This window comes from Rhea pennata, chromosome 15 (genome assembly GCF_028389875.1).
Source record: "Rhea pennata isolate bPtePen1 chromosome 15, bPtePen1.pri, whole genome shotgun sequence".
Classification (NCBI taxonomy): Eukaryota; Metazoa; Chordata; class Aves; order Rheiformes; family Rheidae; genus Rhea; species Rhea pennata.
The window spans coordinates 6,529,566-6,552,032 of record NC_084677.1 but is presented as its reverse complement, the minus strand read 5'-3'; the positions used below and the strand labels follow the sequence as shown (position 1 = coordinate 6,552,032).

Sequence of the window (22,467 nt, the reverse complement as noted above, 5' to 3'; positions counted from 1 at the left end):
GTTTTTTTTTTTTAAACCCTTTTTTAAAGAACTTTTTTTCCTTCATATATGTGCCTTCTAGTTCTTGGGTGGGTGGTGGTTGTAAATGGGGTGCTGCAGTCTGCCCTTGGACCTCTGCAGTATGTCTCAGAAGCAATAGAGAGAAGAGATGTTCCACTAAAAGCAGTAATGATGAAAGGTTTATTTCTTTACCTCATATATAGTGGACATGACAATCTCATAACTTAGTATTCTGTTAATAAATAATTAGCTATACCACCCACAGCCCTGAAGGGGTTGGCCCCATATAAAGAAGAGCACAGAGAGAAAAATCCTGACCAGTCAGTTTTGGTGCATAAAAACTAAGTGCATTTCCCGACCCCTCACTTCCTCATGTTTTGAAAAGTCCAGAAGAGCTTGTGTCCCAGCTGGATTAACGATTTCAACAGAGCAATAAGAGCACCGAAGTATTCGCTAGTTGGTCACTTCATATCACTTAATAGCTCAAGAAAACTATCCAAATAGAGTATAAATTCAAGTGACAATATAAACTAGTCTTGAGATTTTCTTTTTTCAGTCCGTCCAACTATATGACGATGAATTCAGATGGATTGGTCAGTGAGGAAGTTTTTGTATTTAAGCCTACTTCTGTATGTTTCCTAGCAGTATTTTTACCTGTGAAATCTTACACTGTTAGGAAACAGAGAGACGTGGTATCATACGGTTGTATAAACTTTGTTCTTATAGTCTTTTGTATCTATAAATACGAAATTTGCAAAATGGGCAGTAATGGTCTGCATCCTTGAAGACCCTCATGAACAGAGGTACAAAGCAGCATCCAAAACAGCACCTGTAGTGAAAGAAGACATGAACATGCGTGATTTACTAGTTTTTCTTTCTGCTGGTTACATCTATTCTTTCCCTGTCTTATTCTGTTTGCATTACCCACTTTTGTTTGCCATGAATCCATCTCTCTCCTGAATCTGTTAATACAAAGTATCTTTCCAGTGATTAATTGCCTTCACTCCTAACATCTTATGCATTAGTCTGATTCTGGGACCAATTCTAAATTTTGGTAGGGAAGTGGATAGTGTTTTTTTTTTTTTTTTTTTTTTTTTTTTTTTTTTTTTTTTTTTTTGTCTAACAAAAGGCAATAACATACTGGTTAAATATAGTACTGATTCACATTCCCTGCAGCCATCAGCCATGATGGCTATATCTAGTAAGAACAGACTGACTTCTTAGCAACGAGGAAAGAGGCTGTCTACGTAACCATTAGATAGAACTTTGTTTTTGGATAGATCTGTCTTTTCTTTAACCTTGTGCTATGAAGAATCTTGGAAGCCTGCATGAGAGCTTACCCAACCATACATAAGCTGGTGCATAGAAGATAAGACAGTCTGCCCACTCTGTAAGTGACTTGTGTGGTAATGTGCTGGCGGCAGGAAGGGCATATGGTGGATGTTGGTTTGCTTGAGAAAATCCCAGCTACAATGATTGGAGGCTGAGACACCAAGTAAACTGAGTTCAAAAGGAAACAAGAAGCAGCAAAATTAGAAGCACTGGAAGTCTTTTATGAGTTATAAATGGCTGTAGAATACTGGTTCTTGAACAGGCCAGTCTAGACCACCCGATATTATAGTTATTGACTTCTTCAAGAATATTCATAAGAAACATTACATTGCTTGTTCCGTGTAGCCCACTGTGCTGGCTTAACCAATAGCTAATGTATACTTAGATAAGGACATATACAGGAAATTTCTTATGGGATCATCTCCACAATTAGGTAGTCCAGTGGTGGATGTACTCTGGCATGTTAGTGTTAACCTTCTGATATTTTAAAATAATATGAAAGTGCATATTTTCCCTGAATAGGAGGAGATTTCAAGGACATATAGTGGCTTTCTGAATCAGCTTTCCAGTAAGTAGAAGAAATTCATCAAATAAGCTGTTTGAACATAAAAATGTCATGCCACTGCTGTCCACAGTTAGGAAATTCTGCAACTTCCCTGATGTGTTTTCATTCTGAACTTGACTCTGTCATACTCTTGGAAGGATGTAGTGAATACCCCTTGTAGATGCATGAAGATTTTTTTGCAAAAATGTATTAAATGAAAAATACTATTTTAAGTAGCCTAAAGTAAGTTTACAGTACATTCAAACTACAGCCTGAAACAAAACCGCAGCAGTGGAGAGGTAGTGCCCATAAGATAGATAGGATAGAGGATATCTTAGGTTTACTTTATTTTATTTTTTTTTTTATCTGTGAATCTTCTTCTCTCCCAAATTTAACTATTCTTTGAAGCCTTTCTTCAATCTCTCCTTTGGACTTTTCCACTTATAAAAAGGTGACTAGGAGGAAAAGAATATATTTAAACTTAAAACTAGTTGTTCGGAAAGTCCTTGTTCTTAGCTCATGGGCTCACTGAAAAAAATGGTTGCTTCTATAGCTTGGTTAATGCTGGAAAAATGAGCATCTCTTCTTAATCTTTCTTCCCCCCCCCCCCATATTTCTAGGGAAATACTCCATCCTCCAAGGTTGTGACTAGATCAGAATACACTATCTTCTCTGTAGATTTTAAAACCAGGGACATTTTCATTTTGTTAGTATGTTGAGCTATGAGCATTGTTGGAAACTTGGCACTTACCTGGTTGCTCAAGGTTGACTGTTTCTCGGTAGGAGTAAGGTGGTGGAGAAGGATATTCATAACCTCCTGTGAAAGGAAAAGCAGAGTAATACATAAAGAAAAGATACACATCATGCATCCCAAAAGTCGTGTTTGAAGTCTGAAGAGCAGCTGCAAGTGGAAATGCCTCACAGGAGAGGCCTGACATGACTCCATGAAGTAGAGGTCAGGGAGCAAGCTCTACTAATTTGATTCATGGGTTTTTAAAGCCAGAAGTAACTAAGTAGTCTCACTTGCTGTATAGCATAAGCCAGGAAACCAGACTCTTTGTTTCAACACCAAGACAGCCATTATCTGTGCTTCAGCATAACATTGGAAAGATACTTGGTCTTGATTTAAGGACTCCTCTAAGAGAGGATTTCCAGTTGCTCTACACTGGATTGTTTCAATAATTATTAGCCTTACTATTAATACTTTGAGCCTTATTTCTTGTCTGAATTTTATCCAGCTTAACAGCCAAGGAATCTTCTCATGTCCTTTGTGCCAGAAAACATTAAAAATCTTTTCTCCTTTTGTAGTGGGCAAGAGAGAAGGGAAGATGGCAAGACATTTCATGCTTTTTTTTTTAGTTCTTATCTTATGTACCTGAGCATGAAGTGAAGTAAATTAATGTATACAACTATACAGCCAGCTGGCACATGTAGGATTGAAGTACCAGACCAATCTGCAGTAGTAGGATAGCCCCTCCAAGACGTCTTGTCTGATCATGGTGGTGCAGTGTCAGACAAGCCCTCACTCCCAAGAAGAGCTGCTCTGAGGTGGGAGTCTAGCCTGTGCTGTTGAGCCTTTCAGAAACAACCCAGGAATAAGCCCAAGGCAATGCAATACAAATCTGGAATTTTGGGGAGTGAAACGAAATAGCAAAGTTGAAGCCATTTCCTTGAATGGCTTGTCAGAAGTGCTTAATGCAATGGAGATACTGTTTGGTATGTTTCTGTGAAGTGGCTGCTTCCTGTTTGCCGGTCTGTGCAAGGACAGGGCAGGACAGGGCATTGCAACTCAATGCCTGTTTCTTGCTCGGTTGAGTAGCTTACAACAAGTGAGACTTTTTCTTCCTAACCTCATGTAGATTCTTCAGAGAGTTTACAAAGAAGTCAGAGAGGTCTTTGGAAGACATGAATGTGTGCCCAGAGAGCTGCTCAGAGTAAAATGCTCTGAAAATGAGTCAAGTTTAGAGGGCCATCATTGACATGTCTATCCCTGTTAGTCACCTTCTGACCTCCTATTCTCGGTTTTACTCTAATCCTATCTGGTGAATGACAGTTTCCTCAATAGCAGGAAGGTGGTTCAGGTAAAACCACTGATATCTGAGGGTATCTTTTTGTGAGTGTGGGCTCCAAGAGGTGGAAGGCAAACAAGTGCAGTGAGATATTTGTGCAATGCCCAGTTGCTGAGGAAAAAACCAGTGTAGCAGAAAGCGGCTGTTGGCATCTGCTTACAGTCACTGAGCTGAATTGCCAGCACTTCAGTAAAAATGCTCCTCCAGGAGACAGCACTGGCGAAGGATTGTTCTGCCATATGGAGCCCAGCTGCATAACCATTTCATGTAGCGAGGGCAACTTTGGGCAGCAGGAACTTTTGGGGAAAGGCCAATCATCTGGAAAACTAGACTACAATTAAAGCAGGACGTAGACAACAGGTCATTGTATAAAGTTTGCTGGCTGAACGTTTTGCTTCTTAGGAATATGAAATTATTGCAGAGATGCAACTGCAATTCCTTTTTCAGTAAAGCTCCTATTATTAGTAAAGTGCTTTTAACTACACCAAAAAATAGGGAGGGGTTGCCATTTTAAATGGTGTTTCCAGAGTTCTGTAAACTGCCACTGGCACTTGCTAAACTGTCATGTTCTGGCAAAGCTGGACTCTCTTGGACCTAGCTCAGTTCTGCTCTAGAAACCAGCAACATTTGTCACATAAGCCACCAAGAGCATGGTCTTTCCAAAATATTTTTGAGGAAATCTGCTTACCCTCTTGCCCGCAGTATTCTGGTGCAGAGGGTTCTTGTACATAGCGCTCTCGGTACGGTTCATACATAATCATAGGAATTTCTGTACATTGCTTCTCACTAGCCATCTCTGTGGTTTACCTGCCAAAAATAGCACAAATAAAACTCAGCTGTAAGTGACTTTCAGTGCACTGTATTTGCCAATGCCTGCTTCTGTAATTTCTAGTTCTCATGCTTTCAGATTTTATTTGGAGGAAAATTGGCTTCTTTATAGACTAGACTAAGGTGCAGTGAGTTATTATACTTCTTGATGAGGAAGACAGGAGGAGGGGAGCAAAAAGTATCATCCTTCCTTACATATTTCTTTATGTTGAAAAACTAAAAATGTTCACCCAGAAAACATGCTATTCAAATCATTCAAATTTGTGACTGAAATACTTACTTTTATGGAGACTTAACTCTTTTTTTTTTTTTTTTTTTAATTGTCAAACTGCTCAGGGAAGGGAAGGGTACACTTTGAACTGGCTGTGAAAAACTGTCCTGTATCATTAAGTCAGAACCAGCAGCTGTGCAACCAGTGGCAATTCGGGTCTGTCCTTTGCCTGGTTATTGTGAAAACCATCATCATTACAGCGACCAGTTTTGTACTGTGAAACTGTTGTCTCATCGCTAGTGTGACAGACCTGTGTTGGGCAAGATCATTATTAAATATGACTGCGCTGCCTAAGGCCCTGACAAGATTAGGCCACAAAGGATGTGTGTTTTGCAGGTGTTAGCAGGAATTGTTCATGGCAGGAAAGGCAAATGTGAGGAAGAAGATACAGCTGGAGATGTGTGTTTGTATTACTGTAAATAGAATGGGGTTAATTATCCTTAGTTGTCTCTTGAACCAGTATTAACTGATTGATTTCCTACTAATGGTAGCGGTAGGAGTCCACAGCAGGAGAAAGTTGTGGCCTTTCATGCAGGTCAGTGAAGAAAGGGCAGTCTGGGGGAAAAGGGAGCAAAGGTGTTTGTGAGGGACTGATAGATGAGCCTGGTGCAGGTTTACTGGCTGCTCACAGGGCTTAGGGAACTCCCCAGGGCACCTGGCGGTGCTGCTCTGTGTCCTGTGTTGGCATGGCATCACGCTCAGCTGTGCAGACGCCTTCCCTGCTCTGCGTAAGGACGGCGCCTGTCCCAACGAGTGACCAGAATAGGCCTCACTGGTGATGCAGAAGTGAGGGATTGTATTACTAAGAGAAGATGGATAAGCAAGTGGGCACTGAGAAATGTAATGCTTGGCAAGTCAGCACAGGCTGCTTGAATATGAGGACAAACAGGAGGACAATGGAAATTTCTGAGCAAAGCAAGGTGATTTCAACAGCTTTGTTTTCAAGGCATGTTGGAGGACAGTGTGTATGGAGGAGGCCAAAAAGGGGAAAATGATAGTGATGACATGACAACAAAGGCTCAATCCTTCTAGGGAGGAAGAAAAGGAGGAATTTAGAAGTATCAATGTAGAAAAAGTGACTTTTTTTACAGAGTTGGTGAGTGGGAAGTGATAAGGAAAGTGGTAGCAGAATTAATAATAAGGAGAATAGATAGGATGGTGTGGAGAAAAGACAGAAATTTAGCATTGGCCATGTTAAGGCCTAGGATATTGGAGAAAATTGCTAATATATGGACTGAATAAGAGAGGCAGGATGGAGGAAAGTGCATGTCAGTGTGACTGATGTGAAGACAGAGGTTAAAACTGCTGATTATATCAGATTGCTTAAGAAGGGAATGTCAGAAGACTGAACAGGTCAGTGAAGCTTCATGAGAATCGTGCTGAGAAGAAAAAAGAAAAGTTAAGAATCAAGAGACGTTAGATAAGGTAACAGCTATGAGAGCCAAGGGAGGATAACGAGCTGTAGAGGGAGAAGACTCCATATATCAACAGTAACTGCAGGTTCAGGAGTATCATAATAGATTGATCTCAGATTAGCCAGTGTTAAGCAAAGGCTGTTTCCATGGGACAAGGATGGGCAAAAAGTATAGAGATTCCCTTCAAGTTTTTGGTTTAGTGCAGTCCTAGTATATAAATACTATGTACTAAATACTGAGTGCTGGTGACATTTCTGCTGAAGTCATCCCACTTGCTGTAGAACAGCAAAAGGAGGAAAGGGCTTTCAAATTTCATCCAATGACCTGACCGTAGGCCCAGGCAAACGACTTGTCATGAGGTGCTGATAGTGGTTAACATACTGAGAGCATTGCAGGTTGACAGCTGAATATAAGCACACTGACTAATCCTTGCTCCACCCAGTGAGGTATTAGTATAATAGCACCAGCTGGATTGTAGGACAGGAGATGCAGCAAAGGAGCACATGGCTTGTCCTATGAATGAGAAACCGAATGGGAGTCCCACTAGATTCCAGCTCCAGCAGCTGGGTGTCAGTGCTGCAGGCTGCCAGTAAAGTTGGTGCCCTGAATTTGTTCCACTTTCAGTGTCTTGTTATGTAATTCTGCTAATGCCACTGGTAGCTCCGTGTGTTGTGATAGAGGACCTGCCTCAGAGGAATGAGCCTGGAGACCTGGATGGACAGCTGGGCCTCAGCTTTTGCAGGTGCTTCTTCAGCCTGCCTGGTTGAAAAGAACCAGGGAGTTCACTCATCCTCCAGGCCTGAATATTGCAAGTTCAGAGGTTCAGGAAAGGCATTCCTTAGGGTATCTCTTATTGCTGTGTTTTATGCAACTCAGTTGACATGTAAGTAATGACTTTCAGTTCTTGTTCGCTACTGCGCCTTGTGATGTCTGAGAGCTCTTCGGAACTGTGATCTATAACATTTACAGGTGTAAATGTTATTGACATGAATGAGAAATAAAGCCTTTCCTTTCTTCTCTCAGAGAAGACTATGGGAGAGAGTAACAGGCAGTGCTAGTGGCCCTGTAGGAAAAAGCGGTAGAGAGAGCTGTCAGGCAGCAACTTCTGAAGAGAGCAGGAGTAGCAAAAATCCTATAGGCTCCCTTCCAGAAACCAGTTACATCTAAGGGAACTACACCTAATGGCTAGAGAATTGAGGTAAGTGTTCCTATCTACAGTTCCACTGGGTAAGTGGAGCTCCCAGTGAGGACAGAGCCCCCCCTGAAACAGGGGCTTGGTGTACCTGAAGCACTCAGGCTTGTCTCTTTGAACCTGGCACAAACTGCTTGATTTTCAGGCAGAAATTTATAGACCCAGGGAGCAGAAACAAATGTGTGCCTTCTCTCCTCTGAAGTCTTATTCTCTCCTACATAGTAGCCAAATCAGTTTGCGCTGGAAAATAAAGCTTCCTTTAAGTCTTACGGAAATAAGTACTTAAAAAAAAAAAAAAAAAAAAAAAAAAAAACACGGGGAGGGGACATATGTGCAAAGGGCCAGTGTAGGGCAAGGAAATTGGAAATGGCAAAGCCTTTACGTTCCAAGACATATCCTTTGGGAGAATGGCAGTTTCCATCGTCTTCCTCTGGGTTTGCTCCAGGCAATCATGTTCTGGTCTAAAGAGCAGTCACCACCATACCACCATCTAGCAAAGTTGCTCAACTGAGAATTTCCACAGCAGGGACCTGCCTGCACTGGTCCTTTATGTGTCCCTTCCTGAACATCCCTGGTTGCTAAATAACTCTGCAGATGAGGATAGTTGGACAAGTATTTCCAGGTGCCTGTGAAGAGGCACAGACACTGACTTTTGTGCTTTATGAAAGGGAAATTAAGGCACACAAGATAATATTTTCAGTAATCCTGGGAAAGTCATCATTTGGCCTCCCATGTCTGCTTCAAGTAGTTGCAAAGAGAGCAATGACTTTACTGCCCTGTTGGTGATATTTTCAAAAAGGTTTTTCAGGCATTGTATGTTTGCAGTTGTAGGCAGAGATACAGTCTTGTGCATGCAAATCAGGCATTTTTCACCTCTCAAAAACGATTTTTTCCAGTTTGATTTCAATTTTGACAGTCATATGTCTTTCCCACAAACATCTCTTCAAAGGTGATGTTATGGTATTTAGAATGGAAAGATTCATGGGAATGGAAAGCCCTGTGAAACTTGGTGTTCCTTTGGACCTGAGTGTAACTCAGCAGAATGCAAACTCAGAGTTACAGAACAGCCATTTCAGAAATCTCTTTACTTTAGAGCTGATATATCTTTGTTTTAATTCTATGAGCCTGTGCCAATGGTATTTATGGTTTCATGTGAGAAATTGAAGTTCACTGTAGTGCTAATTCTTCTCCATTCATATTTAGAAATCATCATCCGAAAAGGAGAGAAGACAGACAGGATTTGGCAGGTGCGTGTGTGTCCAGGTAATATTTCATTTGTCTCAGTATTCTGTTTAGTTGCAGTTCTTTCTCAGAAGTAGATTGAGTTACAGTTAGTTGCAAAGTGATGCAGTACATCTGTAAAAATTGATCAAAATATTTTTTTAAGTTTAACTGAGGCTTTTTAGCAAGAAGATTAATAGCTGGTCTCATTGCAGACTCTAAATGAGGTTTTCAAGAGGTTTCCAAGTGGGTTTGATACTGGCCTATCTCTACTCCACTTGAATCAGTGGAATTGCTGCTCTGACTCAGTCATGAGTCTGTTAGCACCCAGTTCACAAAAATCTAGCACTTGGGAGCAGAAATGTATACTGGAGGGGGATATCTGAGAAAGAGTTTGAAGGTCCGAAGGGGCATCTGTGTGTACTCTCTGTACTAGAACTGGCAGTGAGGGCTGGATCAGTATCATGTCATCTAGCAGAATATGGAGAGTTTGGCTATCAGATGGAGAATATGGCATCCAGAATTTTAGGCAGCACAGGAAGGAAGCAATCACCTTATAACAAAAGTACTTAATCTCCGTTCCAACTGCAGCTGCTGTCAGTGAGGGATTTACCATTAGCTTCAGTAAAGGTGGTTCAGAGCCTGAAAAAAAGGATGTGGTATTTGGGAGAGAACCTTTACTCATTTGAGTATTTGAAGAAGAAAATGTAATCCATTTAGAAGTTTGATATTTTGGATAATTATCATTAAAACATTATAGCAAACGATCTGCAGACTTCAAGAAAACATGAAAGTACAACAGTTTCTACCAGTGATCTATTGGCTGCCAGGATGCTAGCTGAAAGACTTGTAGTGTGTTGTAATCTGTTCTTGATCTCCTGTCATTGTTAGTTTAATGTTTTGAGAGGTATTTAGTCTTTTTAGCCGCATTTATGAGAGAATTTCAAACTCTGCCATTTTAAAGAGATCTTTACTCCAATTTTGATCTTACTGCTGTTACAGCTTTTAAGGCTGTGTCAGATTATCAGCTTACTTCCTCCAGTGGGCAGGATGAAGCCATGAGGGACTCAGCCGAGTATGACAACAGCATTTCTTATTGCAAACTCTTCGACTGGTTCCATTGGCCTGTTTATTGACTGCAATGTCTTGCTAGCCATTTTTTAAGGTCACTGAATCAGAAGAACTGGGTTGTTCATGTGTTGAAGTCATAGGCATGTTTTTGCCATTGACGCATGGGGCTGGGCAGAACTCAGAAGGTCTTTGTGAAGATACTGCTTCCCCTCTCCTTGCATGAACAGGGAGGTATTTGTGTGTAATTCATTTTCCTTTGCAGTGGATTACAAGTCTCATCAAGTGGAAGTTTAAGTAAAGTAAGGTAAAGGAAAATAAAATGAACATTACCACTGTTCACAAAACAGGAGGAAGCATACACTGGAGAGTTAAATGCTGCTACATTGAGCTGTACTTGGAAAGAAAGAGCTCTTTGCTTTTTCTAATTTGGAGAGAACATTTTATCCTTCATGATCTTTTGAATGGTGACACAAGCCCAAGGAGATTTGGAAGCTTTTTCTTTTTTTCCTTAAAAAAAAGAAAAAGAAGGAGAAGAAGAAGAACCAGCACAACAAAGTATGTGGTTGCTGTAATTGTGCACCCTGAGGGCCAGTTGCCTGGTTACAGGCTTGCGTACACAGCTGCAACACTTGCGCATGCAGATCAGCAGCTTCACCCTGCCTACCTGGATTCATGGGGCTGCTGGCTAGGCAGGGACTCCCTGCATTTTCCAGTCCAGTTCCAGGCCAGGCACTTGTGCTAAGTTATCCCTTCATGAGGTGAGCAACAGTCTACAATTATAATTGATTAAATTTGCTGCTCCTGTTGCTCCTGCCTATATGGGCAGTTCAAAATACTTTACAAAAACCTTCACAAGCTTCCCAGCCTAAACTTATTCATGGTAGTTTATCCCTGTTTGTTATCATGTAAGCAATGTCCCTCTATTGAACTTCTCCACTTGAGGTAGCCCAGAGAACCTTTCTGTCTCCTTGCAGCCTTTCTTTTACGTGACTAAGCATGCTTATTGGGTCCTTCTCATTTCTCCTAGTCAATCTTTTTCTGCATTTGCCATACAGTGAATTCATCCTTCTTGGAGACAAGTGATCAGATGGACTCTCTCCTCAGTGTGCACAATGATATGAATACTTTCTTATATCTAGTGGAAGTGATCTTTAATATAAACCAGCGTTACATTTGCCTCTTCCACAGCTACTTCACACAGACAGTTTTATGCTGTCATCAACTAGCATTAGGTCTTTCTCCTCCTAAGTCATTTTCTACTAAAGAACTTTCAATTTATAACTGAAATTCTTAGTATTACTTTCCAAGTGCACTGCTTTGCAGTTTTACAATATACAAAAATTCTATTATTGCAATTCTGTAGTTTTTTCAGTCACTTATTCCTGTATTAACCTTTCATGCAAACTAGATGCATCTCCTTAACCCTATTCCTGATTTTACTGTTTGTAGCTTAATCCATTGCTTCCTTCAGATGACCAAATTCACTCACATTCACAGGGCCTTTTTTTTCTGAAGGATAAGCAGGATTGGGCCCTAGGATTGCATTAGAACTTTTCCCTCCCTCTTTAGCATTCCAAAAATAGAGGACTAACGACAAAAAGGAGGTATTGTCCAGGAGTTAGTGCATTAGCCTGGACTAGGGGGAAAAAAGATGAGTTCAGTTCCTGTTCTGCAACAGTCATGATGAGCAAATTAATTAGTCTTGGTTTTGCTCAGCTCTGTTGTATATAGAAACACTGTTTGTTATCAAGGAGACACTATGATTATTCTGCAGTGGTGTGGGTCATATAAATTTGTTTTTGACTTTTATCTTAAAACTTGAGCAAGCATCAGAAGATAGGAAATACTAAGTTTAGATTGAGCCTTTATCCTTTACTGCCACAAATGGCTTTCACTTTCCCTTCTGGCTGTGTGAATTGAGTGCAGCCTTACAGAATTACTTCTATCACTTCATCATTGCTTTAAAATTTGATATTTGCACCTTTTCATTTGATTCTTTTAGCGATTAGCATTCCTTAACCAATAGCATACCAGCAGTAAATCATGGGTAGCCAGCATTACACTAAAACCTATGTAAAAATAATGACCCTAGCTTGTCCTTTGATTGAAAACTGATAGAACAGCTTCAGTAGCATGTCATATAGCATCTGTAGCTGGTTTAGCCACTCTTACAAATTTTTTATGAATCAAGGTGCATTTGTGAAGACTGACATTCCTATCTTAATACTATTCGCATTATCAGAAAGCTCATTTTCCTGTTTTCCATCTCTGATCTGTTCTAGGAGACAGTTAAAATACCCTAAGACAAACCTCCAGATCTTAGGAAAATGAGAGGGAGCCTGCAGATTTCCCAAACTTGGTCAGGTTTGAGAATTTAATCTTAAAGAGTCAGTATTTAAAAAACCAAGTGACAGCTGTCCTATTCATCAAGCTTGTTGTCTGTTTAAATCCTTGCCACCTCCCTTCCTTTCCTTTCTTGGGAGCAAACCCAGTATTAACCACAGGTAATTTGAGAACTCTTACCTTTTGTGCCAGATTTGAGGATGTGAAACTTGCGGAGCAAATGATCACTTCATCCACATCTCTTCAATGCAGCTGTTTCTGGGGAAGAAAGCAGCACACATGACCAATGACATGACCTACTGTCATGCGTCAGTAGCGTATCTAGTTGAAGTGGCGAGCGAGTCAGGTTGGCAGTGTATAATTACCCTGATCCCAGCCTACTGCTCACACCTGCTCTGCAGCAAAAGGAATGTTGTGTGACAAGGTTGCACCAGAGTTTTTTCCTGATAATTTTCTAATATTCCATAATCTTTTACTTCATGTAGCTTGAAAGGTAGATGAAGACAATTAGAAGAAATACAAGAATACGCTGGGGACAATGGAGAGGTATATATCCGATTTCATCACACTTTTATCACTCTGTGATAGTTTGTATAAAAAACATAGGTAGCGTTGTATGTGGAGGTATGACATTTTGACTTTATCTAAGTCAGTGATCAATTTAACTTTCTGACCACAGGGAGCTATAGAGTCCCTGCTCTGAAACAGTTCTCTGACTGATGAATGAACTCTGTGAGTCTGTTCACTAGAAGACAAATACCAATTTAAAATAAAGCTGAAGACGGTGGGAACAGCCGTGTCCAACTTTGAGTGTATTTTGATCTTCTGTATTGAACACTAATGAAGGACCATGACTCAGTGTAATGGAGCTTTTCCTCCATTCATGCCTGTAATCCTCTAGCAGGCAGAGGACTGCCTTAAACAGGCATCTTAATAATAAACATCTTAATCCAAGATGTTTGTCGCTTTTATAAACTGGCTTACTGCCTAAATGATCAGAAAAGGTTAAACACTGAATAAACTGTTGTTCCTGATGAAAGAAAGGTTAACCATGTTTGTGCCATAATGAAACACCATCAGAAATATGCATCAGTAGTTTTTGAAAAAGAGGATATGCATAAATGTCTCATGCTGAAATACAGTGCAGCTGTTAAGAGTGGCCTCCATTTCCATCAAAGAGCTGCTTTCATGGAAGTGATGCTAGCAGAGCTAAGAAGAAGAACTTCCCCTAGGCCAGGGGTTCCCAAAGTTTGTTTCAAGATCAAAGCCATTGTCTGTGGAACTGCTTCACCAACACTATTTTTGTCTAAAAATATGATGATAAAATTGCATGATGGTCCACAAGAATTGCTGAAGATTGATCAAATTTGCTCAAAAGGCTGGAAAATCATTTGGTCAGAGCATGTCTCCAATCAGAAGGCATCCAGTTCTGTCCTCTTAAGTGCACTGATTGGTTTCCTGTTCAGAAGGTGATGGATTATCCATGAGCAATATTTTTTCTTTTCTTGCTTACAAGTTGTATTAGACTCTCTCAATACTGAATAGCTGAGCAGTAAAAATGACAGGCAACACTAAATGTCAGTAAATATGAAGTAATGCCTATGGGGAAAATAATTCATGTTCAAAAAGAAACTGAAGACAAGAGACTTCAGTCTTACCACTCTTCTCTCTACCTTTTCCATCAGCTGGTTTCAGAGAATACACACTACAACCAGAACAACATTCAATATTCACTTTGTCGGTGGTTATTTTGCCATAGGATAACACTTCTGTTTCTCATTCCTTTTTTAAGAATTCCCCACGTTCTTTTTGCCTGCTGCTATGCTGTTGTACTCATATATGTACAGTTAATCCAAGGGGTAAAATCTATGTTAAAGTCTCTTGTCTTCCACATACACTGAACAGACTAACAATTTGAACTTAGAAACAAGATAATAATGGGTTTATGTTAGAAATTTAATCTACAGAGTTTTATAGAGAAGATAAGCATTATATGCTGCTACTCACAATTCAGGCCCTTGATCAATGACTCCCTGATAAAATTACCAGGTAGAAATTTTAAACCAAACCAAACCAAATCCATTTTCACACAAAACGTAGATGATGATATAACTTTTGACCAAAAGAGGCTAAGGAGACCAAAATTATTAAAAAAAAAAAAAAAAAAAAAGGGGGGGGGGCCTTTTAGCTCTGAACTGACAAGAGTAGGAAGTTGCCAAAAGTGAAGACTCAGTCTAAACAAGACCAATTCCTTATACTCTTTCCATAAACATCTCTTGGAGCCAGTATACAAGAGGTTCTGGTTTTGCAAGTAGCCACTACAATTTATGAGCTTTCTTAAGTCCCATCAAGGATTTTGATGTAAAAGGACAAATTGAATGTACAAATGGGTCTCAGGTCAGTGCATTCCATGCTATTCACAGTCAGGACTTTCTTGTTATTTTGCTCTACTGCAGCCCTTTTTAGTAAGCGTTTGTTTGGCTAGGAGCCAAGTGAAGAGCGTATTCTGGATTGCTGGTGCTGGGAGTCCTCTGGACAAACTGAACAGTTCTTACTGAGTTCATTTGGCCATGGGTATACTTGGAAGCATCATACCTATTTTGTTATTGATCAAAACGTCATTCGTTAGGATCAGAGAGCCCTACCTGCAGTGCTGATCTGCTGTGGAAAGTGTAGGGAGAATCAGCTGTTTGCATGTCCGTACATACCTCTTCCCATCCTTCCCATTCTTATTTTCATCACAGCTTCTGAATGCTGTTAAACATGATGTGCCCATGTTAACCAGCGATGGAGGATGAAGGAAGTAATTATTATGAAAATAATGTTCATCTTTATATGCTTAGGAAGAACTCTGGAACAATAATGTGTTTTCACTGGCAGTTGAGGGCGGTAATACAACCTTTTATTCTTTCAATTTACATTGATAAAGCAGATTGTATGAATCAGTTTGTGCAACAGTGTAAATCTGCAACAGATTCAATCAAATTCTTGTCCCTGCCTGTTTCAACTAGTAATTTGAGGGAGTTATGTTATCTGCATGTAACTCTCACCCTGCATGTCTTTACCCATTCTATTCCTTGCCAGAACAGTCATTAACAGCTCATAGGTGCTGTGAGATACAAACAACAGCTTAAGTTTTTTAGTCAACAGTTGCATCAAACTTTCCTGCGATCAAGCCATCCTAAATATCTAACCTTCTGCTCATGTATTAGAGAAGTTTTTCTTGGAAGCCTCTTTCATTCATGATATGGCATGCACTGGTGAAAATCAGGAATGTAGGAATATGTTGATGAACAGTGGAATCAAATTAGTGAGAATGAAAAGAGCAGTGAGCCTTCTCAGACCCTACCTGACCTTGTTGAGAAGAAATCCAGAACTTGGAGGAAATCACTGAGCTTTTGCAAAATTTCAGGACAAGTCTATGAACCCTATAGCAGGTTCAAGGTCACAGACTTCTACACTGACAGATTTTTCTGGAGCACACTGGAGGAGAAAGAGTCTGGGAACTTTAATACCAATATCATGTATTCTTTAAGAGAAACTATGCTGCAGCCATCTCAAAAGAGAAGTGAGGAATGTTGTACCTGATCTTGAATGTTACTAACTTTTATGTGACTGTGTTACTTCAGAACTGTCCAGAACACTCTGGGTGAGAAACATCCAAACAGGGACTCTGTCCCAGCTGCTTTTACTTTTGATACCAAAGCAAAACCTGCCTGCTTTCTCTTTTGGAGTAAGTAGTCTCAAGTAAATTTTTCTAAAACTGAATTTATGAGTTCTCTATTTCAACTGGAAATTATTTTGCCCCTTTTCCCTTTGCAAATACTATACCTTAAGTTAATGCTGCTACTGAAAAGGCAACCATGTGTTTTCTGGTTCAAATTCGTGATGCAGACCTGCTGCAAATGCTCTGCACAACTTCCATATGTTAACGTACACTGGGATGATCCTCTAGGTTTTCTTACGTGTATTGGTGAACGTCCTACTGGCACTAGAGAAGCCTACAATGTACGCATAAATTTTTAGGGGTTTCGTACTAACTGTCAGTAAGGACAGAAGTTGTTTCGGGTGTACACTCACTGTATGTTCATACTGCAGCATGCCATTTCTTAAAGAATTTTTTTAGGGTCTAGTAAAAGAAATGTGTAATGAAAAAAGATAACAAAAGAGAGATGACTCACCTAACAACTGTAAAAGCTATAGAGCAAAATGGAGTCAAGGAAAGTCCCTCTATGTTACTATTTTTAAATATAAATGGAAGCTAAATATATGTGGAATGGTGCTTGTGAGATGGTCCGCTGCACTGTGAACCTCAGAAATGGTTTATGAGCATGCATGTGTATGTGAAAAAAAAAAATACAGATACTAAGATGTGTGCATGATTCTCACTGTTTTAAAATAAGAGTCTATAACATGTGAGACTGGGGAAAAGGAACAACTACCAAGCTGTGTTGTGGAGGGTTATCTGTGCTGCAGTGCCTCCTGCCTCTTACCACTCCTGCCCAGCTCTGAGGGCAACCAGGCTGGGTGCTTGGCATAGACTGAATTTTCTTCTGTTTATGAAAACATTTGATAAGGTAGGTTGAGGCTAGATTTTAAGATGGCTGTGGTTATATCACATTAAAGTTTCTATGTGCAGTTTTTTTTATGAAATGTTTTTTCTCTGAAGTTACGGAGCGCTCCGGAGGGCGCACAGTTTAGACTCAACCACAGATCCCTGCCTGTATTTTGACATAAAGAAAAATGTTAGTTTAGTAGTTATATATGCTTCTTTTGTCTATGCTGTGAAGATGATAATCACTAGCCCTGAAATCTTTTGCCCTAGTGACTGTAACTTTGCAACCAGATGGACCACCATTAAGCTGGAACTGAATCTGTGAGAGAAGGGGCCTATTTTGTGGTGGGAGGGTTGTGTCTTTTTCTCTTTTTTTTTTTTTTTTTTTTTTTTTTTTGAATAGTAGAGGAAAGAAAGTGATGAAGCCATTAGCACATCCAAAAGTGCTTGTGCACCAGAAATTCTTACTTTGTAAGGTGGCTTAAGTGCTTAAATATTTAGGACAGCTTTAATGCTTAACATGCTGTCAAGTTGATGCTTATGAAAGAATCTAAAGCTGTTTAAGCTCTTAGGGCTGTTTCCAGACATACAGAAGGCAGGTGCTCACTTAAGAACCAGATCTGTTTGGCTTATTCCCAGTGGCAGTGGGCATCCACACGTCCTCACATCTCCAGCCATTATAATAGGTGGAGTAAGAGGATGCAAAGACGCTCTTCTCCTGCCATATATGCTGCCCTCTCTGCTGTGGCCAGCCACCAAGTAAACCATGAGCCTAAGAGGGAAGTAAGAGATTTTAAGCTTTTGTTTACATGCATATCACTGGCTTTCTTTTGCAATCTTAATTACACTGTTTGTTGTCAGAGGAACAGTGTAATACTTAGAGAAGGTTAAGATTATTGTCCATAAACATATCAGTTCCCTGAATATCATATATACTATCAGGGACAAACAAGGATGTAATAATTATAATAAATGAGTCCATCAGAGAGTTAATTGCTTTCCCCATCATCACAAAAGATCATTTCTTGTTGCGTATAGGAGCTACATAGACAATTATTTGGAGATTTCTGTCATATTTTTGCTTACAGTCTCCCATATGATGAGACAACTGAATTGAGAATTTTTTTTCTGTGTGTAATTGATTGCTCTTGTTCTCTGACCATGGATATTGTAACCCTGGAGTTAAGATCAGAAGGATAATTGTATATACAGGCTGCAAATCCTCATGCAGAAATGCCTGCATAGCTTCTGGTGGAGCCGGGACACTTCTTCTGGATATCCAGCCCTATACAGACCCATAAGGCCTGTAAAGCAGCATAACACGGAAGCTGCCCCGATGAAAGCTGTGGGAGATTGGTGCCTAGCCTGGGGCTAACAGCATCGCAGGCGTGTGCACAGTGCAGTGCACACAGCGCTGCACAAGCCCAGGCAGGGCACAGCAGCTCGCCTCCTTTGGCCTTCCTTAAGCCCATTTAGGAGGATGGAATGAGTCAGCATGCAGTGGGGTTTTCTGTGTCTCTCCATTGACTCCAGGGGGGCTGCAGCCAAGTGGTTTGCATTGTATGCCTAACTCATATGTGGATGAAATTAAGTGAAATATGTGTCTCCCTTTACTTTCTTTCAAACAGTTTGTATGGCCTTTGAAGAAGGATTGTCTGTCTTACTGTTTCATATGCAGGGTCTGGTTCAGTTGACCTACATCTTTGTTAAACCGTGACAAAAATGAGATTGAATTTAGATCTTCTTTTAGACAACCTGTATTTCAGTATTACTTCTCTGCTACTGGAAAACTGCTAAGGAATTAAAGTCCTCTCCTAATAAAGCAAGCTGTCTTGGGGAAAAATCTGAACCATCTTTCCCATTATAAAAGCTGAGATCTTGTGCACACAGTTCCCCATGAAGTCACTGGTGCTGTCTTTATTTCACCCCAAAAGGTATTTTTTTTAGATCAACAGTATCTAGAGCTGAAAATATTTTGTAATTCAAGAAATCTGTTCACTCCTGTGAATATCCCTGCTATTGTCTGCTGTAAACATAGTGCAAATAGAAAAAAATCCTTTTCCAATTAAAACACCAATTTACCATTGCTGATCATACATCCTATTGAATGTGAACTTCAGATAAGATCTAGAGAAGAGTTGTTTTAATATGCAAAGTAAATATTTGAGTGACACACGGCACGTAGCTCAAAACAAATCATAGCTTATATGCAGTGATTTCCATATTAAAAATGATCTGCAATATGAAGAATTATGTAAAGACTTTTTGTAGCAATTTGTGCCTATCAAAAGAGCTGACTGTAGAAAAGGGAACCATCTGCATGCCATGTAAGAATCTTAGAAATCACTATACATTTTGCAACTAACTGATCTGAAACCTCATAATCTGCTATTGTTGGTTTGTGTGCCCAGCCACACTGGTGACCATTACTTAATTTTGATAGTGGCGCAGAAGTCATGATCTTCCTTTTATTGTTTCTCTTTTTTTTTTCTAATACAGCAGTTCTAAAGGTTCCAAGCCTTGTATTAAAAAACATGGTTGTAAAAATCAGAGTCTTATTCTTTGATGTTCTAAGTGAGATGACAAAAAGCTTTAAGAGTTTAATTCAAAGTTATCACTGAATCATAGGAAAATTATTCAATGCTTTCCTTTCTCAGTACTGAACTTCTTTATGAAAAATATTGATTTTTTTGTTACTTTGGATATTGAAAAAAAATCCACAATCCTAACTTGATATGTGAATATGAGATTTTTGAATTAGAAGAAGGTCAGTAGGACATTTCAAAATTGATAGAGAAATTATTTAAAGTATTTTGTTAAGTTTTACTCTTTTCAACTTGCCTGGCTGTTAATGAATTTTAAGGGGAGGCTCTATCCTGCTGTCTGAGAGTTAAAGTCCTCACATTCACACCAAATGCCATTTTCTTGCTAAAACATCCCTGCTACCAATATAATACTCATATTTCAAACTTGGCACCACACAGGTTGTTGGCTTGTACAAAACAGATGTCTTCCAGACAGCAAGCTGGGAGTTTGTTGCAGAGTTTATGTAGCAGCTCTTCCTGCCTTGGCCTAATGAACCACAGCATAAAACACTACGACAGAGAAATCCTGTTGTAAGAATTGAATTGCATCACCTTATTACTATTACTCTGTAATGACTGTTAATAGCCAGAACCACAAAGGGGTAAATTCCCAAACTGGATAAAAATATGGAAGTGAGCCACTTCGTGCAGAGAGGACGAAGCGCAGCTTGCTGGCATGACCTTGGCCCTGGCCTGGCAGGGCTGTTTGGCATGTTGAAGATTTGTAAAGTTTTCTGCTTGAACTCAGGAGCTTTCTTTTAAAAGTAAATGCAATCAAAAGGATTTCCATCTAGGTGATGCATATGACAAAACCACCTTATTGATCGTACTGATTTGAGGAGGAGTAGGTCTGGACCGCCAGCCCTCAGGGTCTGTAACTAACTTTGGAAAGTTAGTTATAAACATCATAGCCAAATGATTAACTTCAGTGGTGAGGGGTGAAATGCTGGATGCAGCTGGTCACCAGAGCCAGATTGCAACCAGAGATGTTTCTGTTGTGAGACAGAATATATGATCAGAGAACTCAAATGATCATCTAATTACAAATTCTGGCACAGTCAGAAAAAAAATTTGAGCAGTAAATATGAGTTATTTCTGGAACTAGTTTACTTTGTTTCAATGATAAAAGTAGGCAATGTGGAAGGGAAATTGAACTCAGTTTAAATATGCCAAAAATATCTGTTCTTTTTCAAAGATCATCTTGAGTCAAGGCTGCAGAGTAGTTACTAGTGCAATCTAAATATTTTAGAGGAGGCTTCGTGTGGCCTCCCTCTGCCATACAATGAAATGTCAGTATAAGCTTAGCTGGTACCGCAAGAGAAAAGGCCATCAGGGGGACAAATATGCCAGTCTCATTGCCTGCTCTCAGGAAGAGGAGCTTCAGGTCCGTGAAGCGAAGCCAGAAGGAGCCCAGTGGGTAAGGGCATGTGCTGCAGGGCCTGTGCTGGCCTGTGAGTCTCCTTGTCTGCTGGCCATGCTGTCGCTTGGTGCTGAGGTAGAGCACTGCCCTGCCTGGGAACATACATACAGCAGGAACCCTGGAGGCTGCGGACTAGTAGCAGAGTGGGCTGTTGTGACAAAGAGGAGCTTTTGAGTTACTTACTACTTAAAAGAAATGGAAGCAGCAGATTTCTTGCTGAGCAAGACCTGAGAGTGAGGATGGTAGAGCCAGGCCCTTCTGAGCTGAGTAGGAAAAAATATTAACAGGAGAAAACTGAAAGAATAACCCATTTTGTTATTTGTCTTTGACAGCTGAAGAAGTAGTTTGCTTGGTTCTCTCATGTGAGAGATCTGACTGAGTGAGGAGCACTGAAACCGTTCGCAGGAAGCACAGGAAGCCGCAATGTCTGGTTCCTCTAACAAATACACTCATAGTGTTAATTTGGGGTATACATAGCATATACATAGCATAGATCCTTTTTTTGACATTTGTTTCACAATCCATGCTACTAATGGTTTTAGCTTCTGGAGGTGAACAAAAAGATCTGAAACTGCTTTTTTTTTTTCTTTCTTTTTTCCTTTCCAAGGAGAGAAGAAAACTTTGAATATTGAACTGTTGGATCTCCCTCCAATAACTTCACTGGAAATTCAGGGTAAGTTAGACCAGCATAGTCTGGTTTTATGGTCATGCTGGATGACTTTGTCAGCAATACATAAAGAAGGCCTAATTTGACATTTCCTAGCTTATAAACAGAAGAGATGGAGGCAGCTCAGCACAGCTGCTGTTAGTTTTGGTTGGCCTGTGGCTGAACTGCAAACATAATCAAAGATAGAAATCCTGATCAGTTAACTCATGGAAATGCTAAGCATTCTTGAAATTCCTGCACTGAGGCTTTCTTGGAAGGTTTGTTCAAATGCTCAGTAAGTAAAGAATGACAATGAGAGAACATATATTCTCTTTTTACAGTACGTGATCACATGTCATTTGTTTCAGTCTTTTCCCTTTATTAAGTTTCCAAAGAACTTTACAATGTTTTACTGGAAAAAAAAGTTGCACTTGGGGATAACAGCATTCCATTCAACTTTGCACTTGGCAGGAATAAGAAGCAGCTTTTTGTGTGGCTGTTCTGTTGATGAAGAAGGTGTTGGTCAAAGAGGAATTTGTGCAGATTACCTGTGAAGTACAGAACTACAAAAGTGTAATGATAATATGTAGAAAGCAAAGACATGAAGGTTGAAAATTAAAATACAGATTAGTCATATATGTGTAATTAATTCTGTATTAAAATGGAAAATCAGACTGAAACTCTACAAATACGAAAGCACTTGCAGTTTAAGACATGGATTCAAAACTAGCAAAATTCTACATAGACTTTCCTCAGGGCTCAGATAATCCTGCAACTGGGTTACTGAATACTGCCACCTGCAGTTTTTGTTAATCTAGAGCTCTCAAATTCACTTGAATGAAAAAACAAACACAAACCTGTCAGGTTCCTTTCTTTTTCACTTTTAGAAGCTTCAGGTTTAAATGTATCCATACTTGCTATCCTGAAATACCTGCTCATGAGAGATTTTACTTCTGTAATCAACCAGAATTTCAA

The 22,467-nt window shown here is 39.8% G+C and overlaps 2 protein-coding genes across 7 annotated transcripts in view; one reads left to right on the top strand and one right to left on the bottom strand.

Moving 5' to 3' along the window:
- Positions 1-22,467, top strand: part of CARHSP1 (calcium regulated heat stable protein 1) — an 81,761-nt gene that overhangs the window by 442 nt on the left and 58,852 nt on the right. For 3 of the 6 annotated variants that reach the window (XM_062588517.1, XM_062588515.1, XM_062588514.1), the window contains exons 2-3: positions 8,855-8,914; positions 21,454-21,519. The gene's annotated coding sequence lies outside the window, so the exon portion shown is untranslated. The remainder of the gene's footprint in view (positions 1-8,854; positions 8,915-21,453; positions 21,520-22,467) is intronic. The other 3 variants (XM_062588519.1, XM_062588516.1, XM_062588518.1) reach the window with 2 other exon arrangements.
- LITAFD (LITAF domain containing) lies at positions 576-12,544 on the bottom strand. Its single transcript, XM_062588522.1, has 5 exons — positions 12,467-12,544; positions 4,634-4,752; positions 2,628-2,693; positions 1,341-1,500; positions 576-829 (listed from the first exon to the last, which is right to left on the bottom strand). The coding sequence occupies exons 2-5, from the start codon at positions 4,737-4,739 to the stop codon at positions 721-723; spliced, it is 441 nt and encodes a 146-aa protein (XP_062444506.1). The 5' UTR covers positions 4,740-4,752; positions 12,467-12,544; the 3' UTR covers positions 576-720.

Bases quoted from the DNA above. Each gene is read 5' to 3' on its own strand.
- LITAFD (XM_062588522.1), bottom strand. From the start codon at position 4,739: ATGGCTAGTGAGAAGCAATGTACAGAAATTCCTATGATTATGTATGAA. The intron at 2,694-4,633 runs GTAAGCAGATTT...TTCCTTTCACAG, and splicing joins AGAATACTGCGGGCAAGAGG to GAGGTTATGAATATCCTTCT. The intron at 1,501-2,627 runs GTAAGTGCCAAG...TTTTGAACTCAG, and splicing joins AGTCAACCTTGAGCAACCAG to TTTACTTGGTGTCTCAGCCT.